The sequence below is a fragment of the Genypterus blacodes genome, unplaced genomic scaffold (genome assembly GCF_046128005.1).
Source record: "Genypterus blacodes isolate CSIRO-AG114 ecotype Tasmania unplaced genomic scaffold, CSIRO-AGI_Gbla_v1 ptg000109l_1, whole genome shotgun sequence".
NCBI classification, from domain to species: domain Eukaryota; kingdom Metazoa; phylum Chordata; class Actinopteri; order Ophidiiformes; family Ophidiidae; genus Genypterus; species Genypterus blacodes.
Genome location: NW_027466913.1, coordinates 184,471 through 206,223, shown reverse-complemented (window position 1 = coordinate 206,223; position 21,753 = coordinate 184,471). Strand labels below are relative to the sequence as shown.

General features: G+C 48.5%; 1 protein-coding gene across 2 annotated transcripts; it reads right to left on the bottom strand.

The window, feature by feature from the left end:
- Window positions 1-24: 24 nt before the first annotated feature.
- Window positions 25-18,528, bottom strand: sertad4 (SERTA domain containing 4). 2 transcript variants are annotated; one of them, XM_076160997.1, is made up of 6 exons: window positions 18,225-18,528; window positions 18,041-18,108; window positions 4,886-5,058; window positions 4,655-4,770; window positions 566-4,288; window positions 25-476 (listed from the first exon to the last, which is right to left on the bottom strand). In XM_076160997.1, exons 3-5 carry the CDS (start codon window positions 5,037-5,039, stop codon window positions 3,407-3,409), a joined length of 1,152 nt encoding a protein of 383 aa, XP_076017112.1. In that variant the 5' UTR covers window positions 5,040-5,058; window positions 18,041-18,108; window positions 18,225-18,528; the 3' UTR covers window positions 25-476; window positions 566-3,406. The 2 variants fall into 2 exon arrangements, with proteins under 2 accessions (XP_076017112.1, XP_076017111.1); XM_076160996.1 differs by having other exon boundaries at window positions 18,041-18,528.
- Between the last annotated feature and the right edge of the window lie 3,225 nt (window positions 18,529-21,753).

Sequence of the window (21,753 nt, the reverse complement as noted above, 5' to 3'; positions counted from 1 at the left end):
ACATAAAATCTCAGAGCACACCGGCTCCTTTGTTGTTTTTAATAACAGACAATGTGGTTATATGTTCTTGTCTCAGAAACTAATATTGCTTCATCATAATGCTTTCACTTTGAGAAATCATAGGATTTAGAGATAAAGTAAATTTGTCTGGATGGAGATGTGTCGCTGGCAACAATGGCCAAACACATTTCTTTATCATGAATCTATATAATAGTCTTTCCTTTACTGCACATAAGGACAGGATGAACAAAGGCAAGGCAGCGATACGTCCACCAAGCAAACCATCTGAGATCTGACACTCAAACGAGCTGCAGCCTAAAGGAAATGAAAACTACTTTTGTCGTCGGTGGATGTAAACTTAATGTAAACTAGGAAGTCCATGAACAAGTAACCATTAAAGCTTCAGTCTGACTTATAAGATTCTATAGATTGAGTGTTTCTATGGAAACAAGATTCCACCAGCAACTCAGCTGCTGCTTTATAAGAGAGGACCCAGCATTGACCCCTGAGGGACTCCACCAGCAGAGGAGCACAGGAAGCAACTGACCAAGGGACCCTTTCACACAGTGTCATGAGGCAGAAAGTGAAAGGGTCACTTGGTCAGTTGCTCCCTGTGCTCCTCTGCTGGTGGAGTCCCTCAGGGGTCAATGCTGGGTCCTCTCTTATTTTTGCTTTGTATACTGAAAACACACAATTACAAAATATGCGTTTTTCCCCTCAGACTGTAATAATGCCAATATGAATGAAGAATTTGGAGAAACTTTAAATTGATGAAGAGATAGCCACCATTTCATGACATTCTACAGTCAGGCCCTCCAGCTTGTTTGCGAGTTTAACAAATACATTTCAATTTGTGTAAAGGAGAAGAGTTTGTCTGCGGGAGCTCTTAAAGCGACGGCTGGACACAGAAGTGCGTTTCCAGGGGGCTTCTTCCCCGATCACACTGTACTGGAATGTTTAAATCTGGCTGACTTTGTAAACATCGCCTTTACAATGGAGTTAGACTTGTTCATTTAAACTAGCTGTCATCAATGATAACTAGAATCTCGATGGTAGGAATTCCAATGCCTCGTGACAGAAGAGAATGAAGGTTGTTTCTGTTTGTTTGTCATGTGATGTATTTAAACTTTGTTATTATAAATAAAACGTTTTTAAGATGTGATCAATGGAAATGTATCAAAAAAAATTCAAAGGAAATACAGCAACAAAATCAGTGATTCTGATCGCAAAAACCACAAACAAAAACGCGGTGGACTGTCAGGTCATATTTTATTCTGAATTCCAGGTCAAGACAATCAAACTGTGTTACTTATATTCTCTTAAACGTTTTTGTTTTTTTGTATCCAACATCAGTTTGACTGATGTCATGAATGCACAGCTCATATAGATCCAGCCAGTCTGTACAACACTGCAGGTTCACACCTCTGACTGAACTCTGCACACAGCACCAGCCAACATCTGGAGAGGCTTAGCAAATCAACTGACCCAACATTTGTTTTTTGTCTTTTATTGTTAACTACCAACAGGTTGATGCTCACATGCAACAAATATCTACAAATTCTCTCTGAATGTGCAAAACCATCTGTAAACAAAGATGACAGACGAGACGCTGACGGGTGGTTTGGGTCCGATGTCTGTCCAGAAACAGCACAGAAAGGATCTCTATGGAATTCATGTAGAACTGCACACACACACACACACGACCACTCAGCCGCTGAGAACCTGCACTTTCTTTCACAGACGCCCTTGAAAGTGTTTGTGAAGCGCCGCAGCCCAGGAGAGGCTGAAGTCTGTGTGTGAACCTGTGTCTCCTCTGGGTGCTGCGTGCTTGTGGGAGGCATTAACCCCGGCATGTTAGCAAACTCAGAGTTGATTGTAAAAAAAGTGAATCTTATCACACGTTGTCATGTGTTCACAAACTGGTCGTCTCCGTGGCGTCCCGCTCGTCTTTCCACTGTGATGCAGCATAGCCGTCACTCATCAGAGCCGGACCGCAGCTGGCTGCAGCTGCAGCCTCAGGCGGCTGGAATCATCTTCTGCACTGGTTCTAATTAGAGTTTGTTGTTCACATCGCCGACTCCATGAGGCAGAAAGTGATTTGGGATTGGAACGCTGCAGACAGAGATGCGTGTTTATATCTACAGAACTGGAATCTTGTCCGACTTAAATCTATAATCTGTTTGTGTGTGAGTCTCCCTTGACATTTTTAAAAATCAATTTTGGTGAACCCCTAATCAATGGACTGACCCAGCAAACCTCAGTGTGTGTGTGTGTGTGTTGGCTGGATCTCCCTAATGGGAATGAGGTTTAAACACTTCCAGGTGTTCAAAGCAGTAGCAGTTGCTCTCAGGTCAGGTGTGTGTGTGTTAGGCTTTAGGTTGGCTCACTGTCCACAGGTAGTGCTAGAAAACATGCATTCAGAATTAAAAACAAACTTAAAAACAATCTGTGTGTGAAAGCAGGCTGCTTTAAAACGCTCAACTTTCTTTTTTTTTTTGAAACACAAAGTCATCTGCAGCCACTTGGAATGCAAGATATCACTCAGTAACAAGAACAAGTACATGAACACACACTATACACACACATCTACAAAACACTAAGGCACTTGAAACCGTTTCTTTAAGGAAACTGTATTTTAACATCTCCAATGTTGATGATTGTTTTTTCTCTTAGAATCAATAGACAGACACACACACACACACACACACACACACACACACACACACACATTGTGCTGACACTGCAGTACAGTCGCTCACTGTTGCCTGAGACAGACACACAACATCATGAGTAACAAAAACAACTGAGGGAATCAAGTTTCAAAATGCTACATCAGATCTCACACACTCACACACACACACACACACATACTGCCATGTGCACACACAGTACATCCACACAAACACACACATACACCCACAAACCACGCCCCTTAATTTCATCGGCTAATTTAGGGTCCTGAAGCGAGACCATTGCACCCACAAGAGCCCCGTTTGAGACTTTGAGTTTTGTGCTGTGGGGACTGGAGACGGTCTTACAGACCAAGAGTGCAAGAGAGAGAGACCCCAACATGTCTCTGTGTGTGTGTGTGTGTGTGTGTGTGTGTAGCCTTAAGTGTGAAATGTTTCCAGTGCCATCAGAGGCCAATAACTGTCATTTTTTCATTTGACCATAGAATCAGCAAAGGTGTGTGAAGTTATGTGTGTGTGTGTGTGTGTGTGTGTGTGTGTGTGTGTGTGTCACGGGCGTAAATGAACCCATAAAGCTGACTTGGATTAGCTGTTCTTCAGGTAGTTGACACTTTAACACAGAGCCACAGAGGAAAATGCTTCGACTGACCCTCGTCGTTGTCGTGGTCGTCGTGGTCTCATTGTCATTTCTCGCCTTGTTTTTTGTAGAGCTCACATCATTGTCTGTGACCGCGATGGTGCCAAAAGCTAACCTTGTGCAGCTCCCTCTCCACAACCGTAGAGTCCCACTGACACGGTCCCACAGCACGCTCCTCTTCCTCCTCCTCCTCCTCCACCTCCTCCTCTTCCTCCTCCTCTACGCCGTCTACCGTCCCACTTTCCTCCGTCCTCCTGTGTCCGCGTCTCTGAGCCAGCAAGGTCCTTATTCGACTTTTCTGACTGGACTTGTCCTTCGCCGCGTCAAGGGAAGGCCCCGCTCTTCTTCTTTCCTCATTTTCTTCCTCCTCTTCTACCCTCTCTTCTTCCTCTTCTTCATTTTCCTCCTCCTCCTCCTCAGCCTCCTCTTCCTCGTCATCCTGGTCTTCTCCGCCCCCCGTCAGCCCCAGCTTGCTCTGGCTGGCGCCCAGCTGAAAGAGGGAGGAGTGTGGAGCGGTGGGGCAGGCTGACAGCGCGGCGTCGTACATGGAGAAGGGGAGGTGGATGTAATGTCCCGCCGCCGCCGCCGCCGCGTAGATGCAGCAGCACGTCTGGGCGCAGTCGGCCCGGAGCTCCCCCGGTCCGCCCCGCACCATTCTGAACCGCTTACGGAACGGCGGCCCGGCTTGGTGGGCCAGGCAGATGCGGGTGGACACGGCCCCGTGGAGGCCCTGGTGGGCGGGGCCGGCGCCGGGCGGCAGGATGCAGGGCCCGGCGCTGAACCCCGGGTTGGGCGGGAAGCACCAGTCGGTGCTCTGGAGCAGGATCTCAGCTCGCAGGCGGCGGAGGAGGTTGTTGACCAGGACGGAGCGTCGCAGGAACGCCTCGGGGTCGTCGATGAAACGCATCTTCTCCAGGGAGAGACGCAGCACGTGGGCGCGCTCCTCCAGGACCGGGGCCACCTACAGGACAGGGACCCATTAGATCTGTGTGTGTGTGTGTCTGTGTGTCTGTGTGTGTGTGTGTGCGCGCGTGTGGGTGTCTGTGTGTCTGTGTGCGTGTGTGTGCGGGTGTGTGCGTGTCTGTGTGTGTGTGTGTGTGTGTGTGTGTGTGTGCGTGTCTGAGTGTGTGTGTGTGTGTCTGTGTGCGCGTGTGTGTGTGTGTGTGTGTGTGCGTGTGCGTGTCTGTGTGAGTGTGTGTGTGTGTGTGTGTGTGTATGTGTGTGCGTGTCTGTGTGTGTGTGTGTGTGTGTGTGTGTGCGTGTCTGTGTGTGTGTGTGTTTGTGTGTGAGTGTGAGTGTGTGTGTGTGTGTGTGTGTGTGTGCTTACACTTTGGCAGTAGGCCCTGAAGCTGAAGGGAGAGTCATCATCAGTCACAAACTTCCTCTTGAAGTAAGCGATCCTGGACACGGACACATGGTCAGGAGCTCCTCTGCAGTGAGGCTCTGCACAGACACACAACAACATGGATCACACATCACTGCCATGTGTGTGTGTATCTCCAAGCCGGCACACACAGACAGGGTCAGATGGATGGATGTGTGTGTGTGTGTTCTGTACCTGGGGTGAACTGCTCTCCAGAGCCGCTTGCTGGGGAGGAGGTGGACAGACAGGTCTTGGTGCAGCACTCTGTCTCCCATAGAGGCTGGTACGGGGAGAGAGGGGGGTCGCCCTCGGGGTCCAGGAACGGATTCATGGACAAGACGAGGGTCATCTCTCTCCTGGACTCTGACCTGGGAAGAGAACAGATCACACAACCAGCTGAAAGCAAAGCAGATCAAAGCTCTCACAAGAAGGCTTTAGGGTTCAGAGCGACATCGTCTCGTCTCCCCGAAACACCGCGGCCGTCTAAAACCCGCGTCAACACAAAACCGCGTGGTCTCCATAACGACTCTCACCAGCGCTGTGCATATGTTTTCCTTCTCGTGTGGTAAATGAAGTTCACATGATGTTTATCTAAGATCCTGGCAAATCTAACGGTGGCGCTCGGAGGAGGAGGAGGAACCAGGCCGCGTGACGAATGACAATGCTGGTGAGCGCCGAGAGCGGGCAGATGGTTGGCAGCCCTGCGATGTGCGTGGTAGCGTAACAAGTGAGACACAGATGGAGAGATGACACCCACTCACACCATGAATTCCCTATTGATTAGTTGGCAAGAGAGTTAGCTGAGATGTGTGACACCAATTTGTTCGGTGAAACGGATCCCACACGTCGAACAACACTGGGAAGTTGTGTCAACAGCGCGTTAATCTGGGAGGCAGAGGAGATTGGAGCGCCGCCAGCGAGAGAGGGAGCGAGCGAGCGAGCGAGGGGCGAGTGGAACAAAACTTGAGGAAAGTTCCCCCCCGAGTTTGGGTTTCGCCGCTATGTCGGAATTTTTTCACAAGCGACGTCATTTTCGCAAAACGTTTGGGATGGCATCGTGTGACGGCGGATGGGGAGATGCTGGGCCCGACGCGTTGCCTTGGCAGCGGGGCGGCAGGCTGTGCTCGTTCACCCGACGCACACTTCCTCAAATCTGCAACCAGAGCCGTGCTGCGAAGACACCGAGGGGCCCGAGAGGAAGAGTACTGCCAACACGGGGCTGTTTGTGATTCTCTGTGTGTTTGCGTGCGCCTACAGTGTTTGTCACTGAGCAGGGGAGGGAGGGGAGGAGAGGGGAGGAGGGGAGGAGAGGGGGAGAGGGGGAGGCGTACTGAATCAGAGGCGATAAAGCGTATCCTCCTCTTGATCAAAGCGAATGGATGTCATTTGGTTCGCTGTTGATTCCGCCCCTTCATGCAGAATGGAGAGCCAGCTGTTTCTGGCACCGCCGGTCGGACCCTCCTCATCACCGCGTCTCCTCCTCCTCAGAGCTCCGCCCCCCCCGCCCCTGAGCAGACGTCGCCGCTCGCAACCTTTCCTGACAGGCCACACTCGGGCGACACCATCTCAGCCTCACCCCCGGTGGGTAGCTGATTAAAATGTCCGCTTCAATAACCTCCCCGCTTTGCCTGGCTGAGCAGTTTGATTCCGCCTGCCGCTTTTCTACTGTTGGCTTTTTTCTGACTAATCAGACACACCTAGAGCCGCGGCGACATCACCTACACCACACACACACACACACACACACCGCCGCCGCCGTCACCCCCTGAATCTAGCCGGGCCCAGCCAGGGAGGGATTAAATGTAACAGGATTATATTTGACATTTTAAGCACGTATCAGACACGCTTATCCACAGTAATGTACAGTGAGAGCAGCTTCCTCCTCACACACACACACACACACACACGAGCAACAGCAAACAAACCCCGTAAACAAAGAGACACACAGGGAAACAATAAGCATCAGAAATACAGAGAACAATCAGCCAGGATGCCAGAATGTCAATCTATCACATCCAGAGAGAAGAGATCAATCAATACACCTGTACCTAACAAACACAGCAATCATATGACATCATAACTCTGAGTGTATATTAGTATTTAGTTGTCATTTGAGGCGTTCAGAGAGTAAACAGTGAGTTTGTCTGCTGTGTTAAACTTAAACTCTCTCTGTTTACAACTTCCATACTAATTAAAATGACAACAAACTAATCAAATAAAAAAAGACAAATTGTGTTATTACGGCACAAACCGCTCACACTGAGGGACGACGCGGGTCCGCTGGGAAATATTCCAGCATCAGCGTGGAGATGAGGTAAAGAAAGAAATAAATAAAGAAGCGATCTCATCCTGAGCCGACTTCACTTCATTACGTTCAGACGGCGGAGCGCAAACCACAGCGTCTGGAGGAAGATAAAGGAAACCAGCCCACGCAACACACACACACACACACACACACACACACACACACACATCTGGCTCCTGCTCCGTGTGAACGTGGACCCGGCACGTCGTGTGACAGCCTGACGCAATCCCATGATGCTGCACGTTACTCTGATGTGCTGAATATCGTGAGAAAGCAAAGCCAAATATGTCTTTGATTTTTGGCCCGGAGCGTTTGTGTGGGATCGTTGTGCGCTCGTTGTTCTGGTCGGATCCCTTTAGGGTCCAAACACTTGAGCCGGGTCTTGGGCGGCTGCGTTTAAGGGCTCCGTTCACGAGTCCCACATTCCATATCAGACTAATGAGCTCATATTCATTAAGAGTAAGTGAAGTGGACGAGTGTGTAAAGGATGAGTGTGGATCAACCGAGCTCAGGGGGGGATTCAACCTCTTCACTCCTCTGCCTGGGCTCTGATCTGCTTCAGGTTGTCGGATCTCTATCTCAGGTTTGAGAGCTTTTGTCATGTTGTAGCGTCTCTACTTGTTTTGTTGTGGTCTTTGTTTGTTTCCCGTCGTCTCCGGGCCGACAGAGACGAGGACGTCAGCGCGGCACGTTTGGACGCGTCCACGCCACCGTGCCAGAAGACAGGAGACACTCAGGACATTCCTTCCTTCCTTCCTTGTTCTTCCTGGCTGTTGAACTCATCCTACCCGGTGTGAGAGGAGGAGGAGGAGAGGCTTCTTGGATCCATTATCTCCAAACGGATTTCTATTTGTGTTCTGCTGGGTTTTGTCCCACTGAAGCCGCTTATTAATGGAGCTGTGTTCAATTAAACAGAAATGAAGAGTGAGTCACCTTTGTGGGTGGATATTGTAGCGATTGTCTGCGTTTCCATCTGAACTCTGACACACTCACACACTCTCTCACACACACACACACACACACACACGCCTGCGAGCTCAAACGTGTCGGATTTATTTAAATGCTTCCTTTGTGTGAATCCTAAGAAGAAAAAATCGCAAACAAAAGAAAGAAAACGACACACAGGTCTCATTTCTATGTATTGGTCATACAATAATGTGTGTGTGTGTGTGTGTGTGTCAGTGTGAGCGAGCTAACAGCCTCGTTTTACCTCTGCCGCCCCGACACCACACTCAGATGTGAGTGGTCGGGTGTGAGTCTGCCTGAGAGGAGCTAAAGTTTTGTGTTTTGGCCGGCGGGGGCCCGGGGGGCGTCACAGCTCAGGATGCATGATGGGAATGCTCCTGGTTGGGTAACATGTCGGGGTCCGTCGCCGAGGGGCTCCCCCGGCGAGGACCACCGACTCGGGCTAATGGTGCGTCTGCTGCCGCGCGTTAGTGTCGGCGCTTAATTAGCAGCTTTGGTCCTGCTGCTCCTTTCCCCCTGAGCTGCGTCGCTTTAACCCAGCAGCTATTTTCCTCTCCTCCCCCCTCCTCTCCTCTCCTCCCCCCTTCTCCCCCTCGCCGCCGCTGTAGCCGCGTTTGCTCGGGCACAAAGAAACAAGCATGCCATCACTCCCCGCGCCCTCCGTAGGGACCTCCATTTCAACAGCCTCCCCCCTCCTCTCCTTCACCCTGGCTTTCATCCTCCTGCCTCTCTCTCTCTCTCTCTCTCTCTCTTTCTCTCTGACTCTCCTTCCATCTCTGGGTCTGCCTCTGACATCCTTTCAGCGGCGGTCACAGTTGACAGCTCTCTGAACCGGGGCGTCGAGAGAGAAAAAAAAAAAATTGAGGATACAGACAGAGCAGCTTCCCTACATGCACCGCAATATTTCTTGTTCTTCAAAGAAAGAAAAAAAAGAGATAGAGGGATGAGGAGGAGGAGGAGGAGGAGGGGGACAGGGAGGGGGAGGGAGGTAGGGAAGACAACGTGAACGAGCCAGTGCGTTTGAGAAAGAGGAAGGAAGAGAGTGTGTGTGTGAGAAAGAGAGAGAGAGAGAGAGGGAGAAAGGGAGCTGAAGGGTTGAGAAATGAAAACAAGGAATGAGGAGAGAAAAAAAACCTCCCAAGGGGAAATCATCCCTCGCTCGCTCTCTCTCTCTCTCTCTCTGTCTGAGTCTCTCCGGAATGTGACTGATTGAGAGTGCAGACTGTGTGTGTGTGTGTGTGTGTGTGTACAGCAGGGAAATAGTGTGTGTTTGGAGGAGAGGAAAGAGAAAGCCTGCAAGCATGTGCACAAGTGTGTGAGAGCACGTCTGTGTGTGTGTGTGTGTGTGTGTGTGTGTGTGTGAGTGTGTGAGTGTGTGTGTGATACACTCCTTCACCTCTGTTCAAACAGTCCCAGCTCCCCTGGCTTCATCCCTCTTATCTCTCCTCTCTCAGTCTCGTTACCTCTGTCTGACTCTGACTCTCTCTCCTCTCTTTCATTACTCTCTTTGATGAGGAGAAGTTAATTGCGGTGCCGGGGCACGAAACAAACCGAGGGAGGGACGAGGAGGGCGAGAGAGAGAAAGGGGGGGAAGGAGAGAGAGAGAGAGAAAAGCGGTGGATGGAGCGATAGAGGGATTAGACGGGGAGGGAAGGACGGACGGATGGATGGAATGAGTCAGAGAAGAAAAGATGAGTGCCTTAGAGCCTGTCATGAGCGCAGACAGATCGCCTGCAGGGATGATTTCTGCTGCTGTGATTGACTCACTCCCTCCAGCACAGAGATATACACACACGCACGCACACACACACACACACACACACACACATACGCTCACACACACACACACACACGCTCACACACACACACGCTCACACACAGCTTGCAGTGTCCTGAAATATTTCGGAGGGAAGTCAACTCAGGACACAAAGCCAGCAGAGGCCTCTCACACACACCAGCGCCTCGTTAATGCCACTCTGACTCTTCTTTGTGTGTTTGTGCGTCGTCCTGTGCGATCATGTGTGTGTAGACGCTCACAGTAAAGATGATCACATTGATAATTAAAGTATAAAGCCAGTGGACAGAGATGGAGATGATGTAATCCCGGCACACAGAGGGCAACTTGTCACGCGTCACACACGCCTGACTTTACTGACCGACAATCGCACAATTACGGTCCAAATCAGCGTTTGATCTAATGACGTTGTTGCCGTGACATTTCAAATTAAATGATTTATGGCACTAATCTGAGTCTCATTGAAGTCCTACAGTGCAGGTAAACACGCTGACTGACCTTTTCTCACACTGTTTTAATTACTGCTACCAGGTTTGGGTGATAAAGGGGACTTACGGGTTTCTCCTGAAATTGAAACATTGACATTTGAATATAAATTGTAGCTTAATATTATTTATAGAATTTAGAAGCAGTAAGCAACTTAGGTTCAAATTCATCTTTGGTTTAAATGACGGTGTGAGATTTTGTACGTTTAAGCGCGACATCATCCACTTCCTTTGTATCCCACAGTATAATGGCTTCCCTGTGTGGCTGGACGATGCGTCTGTGAGAGAGAACAACATGTACGTTACACGTCGTCCCCTCCAGGACGACAGCAGCTCCGGCCCTCAAAGCAGCGAGGGGGGGGGGGGGGGGGGGGGAGCTGCCGACTGCACAGCGGCGTTTAAATCTACAGCAGGTTGTCATTAAAAGTGTTAATGTGATGCGGCGATATGAAATAAAAGCAGGTCCATATTTCAGGCTTCCATTACATGCAGGAATGAATGTGACAGCATGCAGTGTAACGTTCACACTCACATCTGCTGCTCCTCTTCATCCGATCTATTGGGATGTAAGTGTTTAGTGGCGTTTGATAGGAAGCGCGCAAAGGAAAGGTGTGTTAAGATTTAATTTGTTCACTGATTGTGTGCGTCAGATGAACTCGCCGTTCTCTCAAAGTGTTTTCTCAGCGGCCTCAAAAATGCTAATCGATCCAGCATGTGCCTGATGGAGAGTGTACGGTGTCGCCCTGTATGCGCTCGCACGTCACATGATCTGTGCGCCCGTGCATGTGTGTGTGTGTGTGCGTGTGCGTGCCACTGTTTACTCCTTGTTCTCTTGGCCAGGTCTTCACTAAGTGTTTCCGAGCCTTGGGGGGAAACAGATAGCGGTGAAAAGAGTTTGTGTCTGTGGTTTTCACATCAAAACAGATCCCCAGCCCGCCTGAGAGGCTCTTCACAGCACACACACACACACACCACCACGCAATGTGTCATGGCTTAACAACTGCATGAAATTGTGCACATAAATTTTGGATCGGGGGAGAGAGGAGAGGAGAGGAGAGGAGAGGAGAGGAGAGGAGAGGAGAGGAGGACGTGCCTGTTGGTGAGACTTCGCTCTGCCGTATTCCATTACCGCAAATGACATAAGCGCACACACACACATACACACACACACACAGTCCATCAATAAGCCCAAATAAAGAGGCTTGGATGAGGAACACGGCCACATGATGTCATCTCCGTTAGTAACAAGCTAATAAGAACGCTTTTATGTTTACAAGCGAGACATTTTGAAGGAGGCCGATGATGTAACTCGCCGACGTACAGATTTATAATCACTAAACATTCACCATCATTAATTATTTATATCTCCAACTAACAACACAACTTGTGCGCCGGCTTAAGTCTCTTACACGGAATAGGATTTTCTCTCACGACGTAACAGGAAGTAAGAGAGGAAAATAGCAGTCAGTGATGTAGTTTGGGTTAAAGCGACGCACTTTAATTTAAACGACTCTATTCTTGCATCTGAATGTAAATTTAAATGTGAAATTCCTCTACAGAAGGATCCGGCAGCACTAAGATGAGACGTGAGGCAGAACCCGGCGGTTCTTCAGCTCGCTCTGACTGTCGCCGTGTTTGTGGAGAAGAAATATCGGCTGCTTCATTTCTTTGAGCCAATAAACATGAAGAGGTCGAGGCGGTGATGCAGACGGACGGTGAAATGAAATGTGAAGTGTTTGTGAGGCCAGTGTGTGTGTGTGTGTGTGTGTGTGTGTGGGTACAAAGTCACATTCTCACAAGTCAGTCCTCCGCCACCGCGTCAGCTGCTGTCAGCCGTCGGCCCTCGTGTGTGTGTGTGTGTCAGTGTTTTTTAGAATCACTAGGCGAATACAGGTGTGTGTGTGTGTGTGCGTGTGTGTGTGTGTGTGTGTGTGTGCGCGCGCGCGTGTGTGTGAGAGCGTCTGAGCTGTGTACAAAACCTTAAGTGAGATATGTGGGCGTGTGTGTGCCTGCGGTTGCATTGGCAGCGTCTTCCTCTGAGCTCTGTGATCCGGTGGCAGCCACTTTGAATCTTGATGGAAAAAGGGAAAAAAAAAAGCAGAGCCCCGGTTGCACTGGTGCCTTCTCTCCTGCATTTCTTTTACAGACTGATCCCAGCTGCCTCCGCACACAAACACACACACACACACACACACACACGCACACACACACGCTGAATGTTGACGTGTTTGACAGGGACAAGCTCATTGAAATCTCTAACATGTGGAATACCTGTTGTACTTCTTGTAGCTTTGTTGCCTTGGATACTCGCACCTTTGTTTACATCCTATAAGACCGAACTCTGGGGCGGAGGAGGAACACGCAGAATTCCAATCTAATTGCATAGAATCACCGCTGCAGCTGGCCAGAGACGCGTTTGGTCACTCGAGGCTCTTTTCCTAATCATCCTCAGTGAAAACTCTGCTGCTGCTGCTGCTGCTGCCTGCTCTCTCTCTCTCTCTCTCTCTCTCTCTCCCTCTCCCTCTCTCTTCCCTGGAGGAGGCTGTGTAGAGCTGCATGGCCGTGAGCAAACACAGGCTGAGGAAGGGAGATGCCAGCTCGCTCGCTCTCTAGACCCCTGACCTCTGCTCAATGTTACTGTGATCGCAGCCTGACACGGAAATATAAACTGAATGAGAATCACCTTATGCAAATGCCCGACTCCTGAACGATGTTTCTGGGACGTTTGGAGGCGATTGGAGGAACGTGGCTCATCGTACGGAAGCTCCACGACAACCAATGTGTGACAAAACAGTCAAATAGCAATGGATAGAAAGATTGTCCCGCCTGCTGCAGAATAAAGGTCTTATTAACCCTGTGGTGATGTATTGACTGAGTATTTAAAGACGTGAAGGATCAAAACATGTTGCTGTCGGCTACAACCGCACAGCCCGAGCAGCCCTTTATGACTGGGATCAATACATTAGCAGACTCGCAGTGCTGAGGGCTGTGCGGTGATGACATCATGGTGTTGGCAGCGTTCGGCCCTGTGGTATTAAACTAATGCATTCGTTGCATAACAGGACTTTAAGATCTACGCCAAAAATATGTTCAGATAAATGTATTCTCAGCTTCCCGCGCCCGACGCGTCCCGACCGAAGCCTCAGCAGTCACGCGGTGCCGCTTCCACGCCGTGCAGGCAGGTAATGTGAAACAAGCGCCGTAAAAAGGTTCAGCCGGGCTCAAAGTGCAGCTCATGAACATAAACATCCTCTCATTGCAGGCTGAGTCAAACAAACAGAAGCTGCCTGCTGCTGCTGCTGCTAACACACTGCACTGCTTAGCCTGACTCTGCCTGAGGGTGAGGCAGTCAGGCTAAGCAGTGTGTGCTGGGTGTTTGGCAGGTGCTTCACATGTTACTGAAAAAGGTTCATCTTTGTCATCGTTGCAATGTTTTGGTCTTTGCGTGCCATTTTCCCATTAAAAGTGTAAATAATAGCTTTACCACTTTAGGGGCTCAGTGTGCATGGCGGTGCTGCAGCTTGCCCACGTCTTTGCTCAGAGGGTTTAGCTGCAGATTGCCTGGTGAAAGCCGATATCTATGCCAATACCGGAATTGATTTAGCATAATTTAGCAAAACAGCATAGGCAGGACTTCCAGAGACGGCTTTATGATGACTTCACCAGGCTACGTCCCACTTCTCATCAATATATAGAACATTCCATCACATAATCTGCCTGTTGGTGCGTGGGCGGGGAGTTTTTGCGAGTGGCATGGCGGCGAGGCGTACATCATCCAGGGAACTGATAACAGCTCTCATAACACCAGGTCGTCTTCCAGAGCCACAACAACCAGCCGCTGTTCGCCGCGCATCAAAGTGGAGCCGTGCAAGTGGCGAGTAACGCCTGTCAACCAGTGAGAATGGAGACTAGATTGGAGTTGAGGCTCTCTCTCCTCTCTTTCCTTACATTACCTCCATTATCACCACTTGACATCACATCTGCTTCTTCTCCAGAGATCATAAACACATTTAATTGGGCCTGTTTATCAAAGCGGAGGAGGTGATGTAATAACCCCGACGATCCGAGGTGGGCGATCACACCGAGGTTACGGCGTCTCTGCGTCTCATTACGCACGTCTGTGATCATAAAGTGGCAGCTCCGGCGTGCTGACGGCACACAACCGGGGACTTGGATTTTTGTTATTAGTCGCACTCGCGCCATTTCTGCTGCGACAAAGTTAAAATGTGCAGCGGCAGAAAGAAGTCTCACTGTTACACACAGCCAAGGGGGAAAGATTAGAGAAGTTATGTCCAAACCAGAAACCAGAGCCTGCAGTCATCTGTGTGACTCTTTGGATAATGAGAGCCTCCTTGTCCTGCAACCTAAACTTCTCTTACTATTCTGAAGTTATAGTCCTGATAGAAGGAAGCTTGGGCGCTCTATGGGACAACAGTGTGTGTCTCTGTCTCCATTCCAGCCTCGACGATCCTTTAAGTGAAGTATTGAAACATTTTCTCATGGTTGCATCTTGGCTTTGTGCCGCTTGCAGCCTGTCAGGAGGCATCAGAGAAGCTTCGTCGTCTTGGCCACCGCAGCGTGACTAAGCTGACTCCAGGACCCTCGGGGGCGGGGGCGGGGAGGGCGGGGGGGGCTTCAGAGTGGTGACACACGTGTGGTGACAGGGCAGCCCTACGTGATCGCTGTACGGGCCGTCGGGGAGCGGCCCTGCTGTGGCTGTGAGGGCGTAGAGGCCGCGGCTCTTTGGGTTAAGTCACCGCCGTCGCTCCCAGAGGTGTGAGCACGGGGGCGGGAGTCTAATTTGTCACATCACAGTAGTATGATGTTACAGTCACAGCAGGGGGGCTTCTGATGCTTTATATAACATCTATACGACAACGGTCTGAATGTGTCACTGTCCAGAGCACGCTCGGTGCTCAAACTGTGTGGCCGCTGCTGTGGTGTTGTGTTGAATTATGTGTGTAGGTGCTGCTGCTTTATTTGGCTCTTTAGTCACAACCTAACCTGAAACACACACCGTATAAAAACACAGATTTGCACTTTGTTGATGTTTTAAAACGAGTGCGTCCTGCAAAAACAAGATTAGGTTTGTAATTGGCTTTAATCTGGGAGCTTCACCAACACTCACACCGGCATCATAACGTGGTTACGGTGAATCTACGGCGCCTCAGATCACCTGCTGAACACACACACACACACACACACACACACACAGCTGAGTCCCACTGAGACAAAGAGAGCCGAGAGCTGCAGTGTGTCTGCTGCCACCGGGACGCAACTATGGAAGGAACGCTGGCAAAGAGATCCGCCGCACAATTGCACACATGACACCATTTAGATGAGTAAAAAAAAGCCTATCTGTGTGTGAGCGCCCTCCTCGTTAGTGCGGGTACATTCTGCATCCATTCTGTCTTATCTAAATCATTTTGTTCCCATTAAAGTGGGTTACTAATTATCAGGCACATATGCTGCCAGGAAGGGTGTTTGAGTCCCTCCTTATAATTAAGGTGGAGGAATTCAGTTTGTAAACAAGCTACTGGCAGTAAATAAATCCATTTTCCCGTCTGTACTTCTTACAGTTGTGTTGAAACAGGTTTGTGTGTTCCTCTGTCCTCTCAACTTGTCCACCTTTAGTAGAGTGTCTTTCTGCAGCACAAAGGCGTATTCATGTTGGAGAAGCAGTGCCAGAGGGGGAAAAAAAAAAACTCTGGGGCTACACCCTGCGGTCCACACACACACACACACACACACACACTCACACACTGAGGCTGCTCAACGTGTCTTGGCTGGGACCTTTTACACAAAACAGAGCAGAGAAAGAAGGACAAAAGGGAGAGCAGAGGGATGTGAGGCCGGCTCAGTCTCTGCCAGCCCTGATCACCGCCGACAAGTCGTTAAAACTTCTGTCTTTTTCGACAATTCTTCCATTTCCTTTGCACTATAAAGCATCTGATCTAACACACCTGCTTTCTTCTGGCACATTCCAAACCCTTTACAGACTTCTCTATGAACCACGGGCTTCAAATGCCGTTAATTCAACCGGCTTGGCACCGTGTCGGAATCCTCTTCGGCATGCAGTACGCGTCTGCAAAAGAGCCGTGTTGTGAAATTCTGTTCCAGATGTGAGCCTCTGCACCCCGCTGAGAGAGATGAATGGCTAGAGGGGCTGCGGGCTACCTACAGGTTCACATCCTTAATGAGCAGGAGAGTCTGCTGAGAGCAAGATATGACTGATAATGCCACCGCGACAGCTCTGGAAGAGCGGAAACACAGCGAGGGTTTTTGATGAAGACGTAGGGGTGGAGGGCTTTGGCAGGCGGGCACAGAAAAAGACTCTGGCATCGGACTTCCCCCGAAAACCTGGGTGCCAGAAACCCAGCCGCCGTGCTGCAGAGCCCGGGCGCTTCCTCTTGTTACAGTCTCCCTCTTCTTCGGGTCGTCGACTGGGAGCTTAGCTGGATGTTCCTCCCCTGTTGTGTGCCTCACCATATTCCACATAACACACTTTCCCCTCCGAGGGAAACAAATAGCAAAGGTGGAATTCCTGGCAAGTGACTCCGGATGTTGTTGGCAGCGAGTGGAGGTGAAGCGCATCCAACCCTATTACCAGCCCACTGCGCTTCAAGCCTTTCTTTCATCAAAAAGGAATGCTTAAGCCAGATAAAGAAGAGGAGACAGAGGGGAGGCCGTGTTTATTTACTGCCCCGCATAACACTCGCCACGTTTGATTCATCTTTTCTGGGGCAGAACTGGGCGTTAATAGCCCACTGAGAGCCAGAAGACGCCAGTGACACTAAGTCCAAGGAGGCACAGAAATGACATCAAGGAGAGAATTACCACAGAAGCTCAGGATCCAGCTAAATCACCTCCACCCGCTCTCCCCCCCTCCCTCCCTCCACCCCCGGCCTCCCCTCCATTCTTCCAGAGGACAGTGATAATACGGGCAACCGCCACTTCAGGATTTGCAGCCAGGAGCCCGTCCTCCCAAAATAATGAAGTGAGGCTGGACGGGTGCCAAAGAGGGTGGCTGGTTATGTCAGCCTGCATAATGTGGGAGGCCAGGGACTCTGTCATGTCACTCCACTGAGCTATTGACCGCCGTGAATCTCATTAATCCAGCAGTATCACGCTCAGGATTATCCACTAAATCACTCAATTCAACTGCACTGGACCCAAGTCATAAAATAAGCACTTTGACTGGAGCGGAACAGCGTTGGAAAAACCTGCAATAAAGCGTTGGATTTGAGGTCGTGTCGCATACAAAGGCTGTTTGGAGATGTTTTGTCAGTGTGTTATCTCTCGCCTGGCAGGACTTCAACGGAAATCTGAAACTATGAGTAATGGGGCTGAATTGAAATGACACAGATTTAATCTTTACGTGGCCTGGAGACACAATAGCCTTTTGTCCAATAAACTTGGAAGTTATTATTCTCTGCACAGTGTGATCTTTGTGAATGGCAGATACAATATGGGCGTCAACAAGGTACCAACACATGCCAGAAATGTAGTCTGAGTACAAATGTGCTGAATGACTTAATGCCTTTTATTATACTACAACACACAAAGGCTGAAACGAGCATTTTGGATTTGTATCACAACATTAAAAGCTTAAAAATGAATCGTCCATCTGAACTGTCAGCTCATTTAACAGATTATCAGTAGTCGTTACTCCAGCTGTGCTCAGAAATCTGCAATATTTACAGCTTAGATTGTAACTTTTACTGCGTTTCGTTATAATAGCTAGTTTGATTCAACACGGTTCATTCCTGCCGTGTTTATGTAGAAGAACGTCAACTCACCTGGCTTGATGTGTGTTGACGTCGTCCTCAGCTCCACACTTGCTTTGTACCGAGGAGCGAAATCCAAGCTGCGTTGTCGAAAAAAACGAAAAAACTCTTTGTAAATAAACAAACCCGCGCTTGTTTTTAAAATCTCACAAAACGGTGCATACGTAGCAAATTTAACGCGTAATAACGTAATTACCGGTTAATTAGCTACTTAGTCTTAAATTCGAAATCGTAAAGCGCGCGCGTTCCGCTCGGTACCCGCGCGAAGCATCGCCGCGCGCCTGAACGGTGAATGTTTCTCTCTTTCCTCCGTCAAAACAAACGTGGCGTCGTCGTCGTGTCTCCCAGTGCGCTCGGCAGTGTCGGTAGTCCGCTGTGGTCGGTGTGTGTGGCTCGTCCGTGCTCCGGCTCCCCTGCGGCTCACGCTGTCACGGCGGCGGGCTTCAGAGTTATTATGAACGCGGACGTGCGGCGAAGAAAACAACAGCAGCGTCGGAGCTCCGTCCCTCCAGTCAACTGCTGATGATGAGTTCAAGTGCAACTCGGACACTTCGGCACTTACACTGAAAGCGATCCCAGCTATGGCGAGACGAGACGAGCAGCGGCTCACTTCTTACGAGTAAAAATAGGATTCTCCTCATTAAAACGATTTATAAATATTATTAAAAAACGGGATTCTTTCTAGTAAGGATTGCATTTTATAGAAAAGGTTAAGCTATAAAAAAGAGACATTGTACAAACGGGTGTGTTGAGGGAGTTAGTGAGGTGATGTGGCCACTGTTTGATGCCCACTGCTGTTTGTTTAAAGATGAACCTTCAGCGGTTCAGTGTAATTACATAATCACAACACTGCATCGCTCTGTGTCACACCGATACTTAATGTTATTGATTTAAAAGAGAAGAATGAAAGCAAAAGAAATGTGGGAATATATAAATGTCTCAATGAGGACAAGGAACAATATGTTCTGCCCTCTTTATAATAACAGGGTAGTTTGTGACGGCTCATTGTTGAATATATTGGACTTTATTCTTTTATCCAATCATTTGTGCTTTCATCTGTGTCTGTTTCTTTAGTTGTAGAATAACTTAAGAAGTGGAACTTTGTGGTGGGGGGCCGGGATAAAGGACCCCCTTCAAACCTCGGTGCAGATCTGGATCCAGAATTTTATAGCTGTAATTATTGACCCTCAATTAAACAAGAGGAATAATGATCTCATTATAGCCTATAAATAGACCAGTTTGTCTTCCATAACCTCCACCTCCCCACTACTTCGTTGAAGCCGTTTCTGGGCAGTGTGTTGGTTGTGGTGACATTTCCGACAGCACTTGAAGGCAGTCGAACACTTCTCAGACTGCCTGTGTTGGAGATCTGCTCTGCAGGGATGTGACCGACAAAGAGGGGGGCGGGGGGGGAGAGGCGGCCCCCCTCATCTGTTATGCATTTCCCCCTTTGATTCAGCAGCAGCAGCCACTGAATCTTATTTTCCAGCTTTTCTCTTCTAAGCACTTTGTTCTGTGTTCAGCTGTGGAATGTGCTGAAGAACTCAGTTTATTGTGAAAACCATATGTGTCTGTTCTTGCTTTCTCATTCTTTGCACTCTCATGATGAGGTTTTTTTTTATGGAAGAGCTAAAAATACACCTGAAGATCGCAGAAATCAGGGGCGTCAAATCAGTACACCTGATGCCAAAGCGAAGTCCCTGCATGTGTTTAACTAAATTTACAAGATCTATTTGTTTTCAGGCAGAAGAGGAATGACGTTCAAAGTCACAGAGATGGACAAAGATGAAACACCTGGACAGAGACATCACATCTGGACTCAGGTGGACGCCACACCTTCACCCAGAGACATTACAGGTTGGATATTTCTAATTACTAGAGATAAAATCAGTTTATACATCATCATCATCCTCATCCTCATCCAGGTATCCCACTGTTCCACTAAACATATTTACTGTGTTGTCTTTGAATATTTATATTAGTTAAACAATAACATTCATGTCCTAATGAAGCAGAGGAGACGTTCCATTTTCAGCACAGTGTGCCAAAACTGTACAAGTCCCAACCACGTCCCATTCTGGCTGCAGGCTAACTGCTCTCAGACATAACACATTCCCAGCACTTAGATGGATTCCTATAGATTATGAATGACAGCTCAGAATATGGATTTTGACATTTGCTAAGACGGATGTGAATCTTTTTTTGTACCTACAGTTTGTGAGATTGTTGTTCAGACTGAAATTTGTACCATTTTGAGCCAAAGAGGCATCAAAATGCAATACTTGCTCCACCTGTTGGCCGCTTTGTAATAATGCAGAGCGAGAGCCAATTTCAAGTTCCAAGTCGTTTCTGAAAAAGTAATCACACACACACACACACACACACACACACACACACACACACACACACACACACACACACACACACACTCAAACATTCACCCACACACACACAAATTCACACACACACCAAAGTAATCTTTCTCATGACTCAGATGGAAAAAATGCTCCGACAACACGAGCTGTGTTTTTTTTTCCATTTCTTTTTTTTAAAACAATAATAACTTCACATATAAATTCTCTTCATCATAAATCCGTTTGTGTAAGTGCCTTTTTACAAATCCAACTCAACCTGAAGTACAGAAGAAAAGTACATTAACAAGTAAGTACCGTACAGTAAGACACGGTGACACAAGGTTGCTGAGTGAAAACAGTAAGGCACCGATGCCATCAGAGGCATAGGCTGTTTCTAAAGTCATAAAGAAGAATACGTACATAAAAATGAAATTATTACATTTTTTTAAACACCAAACCACGGCTAGAACATTCGTCATAATGTGCCCGAGGAGTGAAAGCTTAAGAAGCAATACTGCAAAGCATAAACATGGTTTGAAAGTGTGGGAGCATCTTGTGAAAGACGAGAGCAGATTATCACTTTGATTTGGCAGTAAGACCTGGTTTGACATTCAATAAGTGAGCCACACACTCCACACACTCCACACCACCGAGAACCAAATCCGTGCAGCTCTGCGTATCTTCAGAGGATTTTCACTTCGTTTTCTACTGGGAGATTTTATTTTCAGGGACGAGTGGGTGCAGAGTTTCTTGCAATGTGAGATTTGCCAATTTTACAAGAAAATCCACTTTTAAATGCGTTAACAGCATTTAGGAGCTACTCTCCTGGCCCGTCTCAGTGCTGGTGCATAACTGGCTTAATACAGATGATGCAGGATCACGGTGAGAAACTTCTGGCACCACAACAATGAACCTAAAGAGCAAACTGTTCTTTTTCACAGCGCCAAAGTTCTCCAATCATTCAGGGGGAAACTCGCAGCAGAAGAGGCAGAGAAACCAATTTCTTCTTGGCTATGGAGCGTGGCTGCCATCGCACACACACACACACACACACTGATAAATTATCGCACCTTAAACTTATTTATATTCCTGTACACTCCTCAAAAAAAGCATCCTGGGAAATAGAATGATTCACTCGCCGAAGTAAAACCAGCAGGTAAAAAATTGGATTAAAACGCATTTAGCAGCGGCAGAGGATCTGAGAGTGGATTTGTGTTTGAATGCAGGTCTGAAGAAAACCTATAAGACCTTTCTGTGTGTTTATCAGCGATCGACGTGATAGAAGAAGCGTTCCTCCGCTCGCAAACGCTGTCCTGGGGGAGCAGAGGACCGTTCTTCTATCAGGTGAGGCCCACTTTGTGTTGGTGAGAG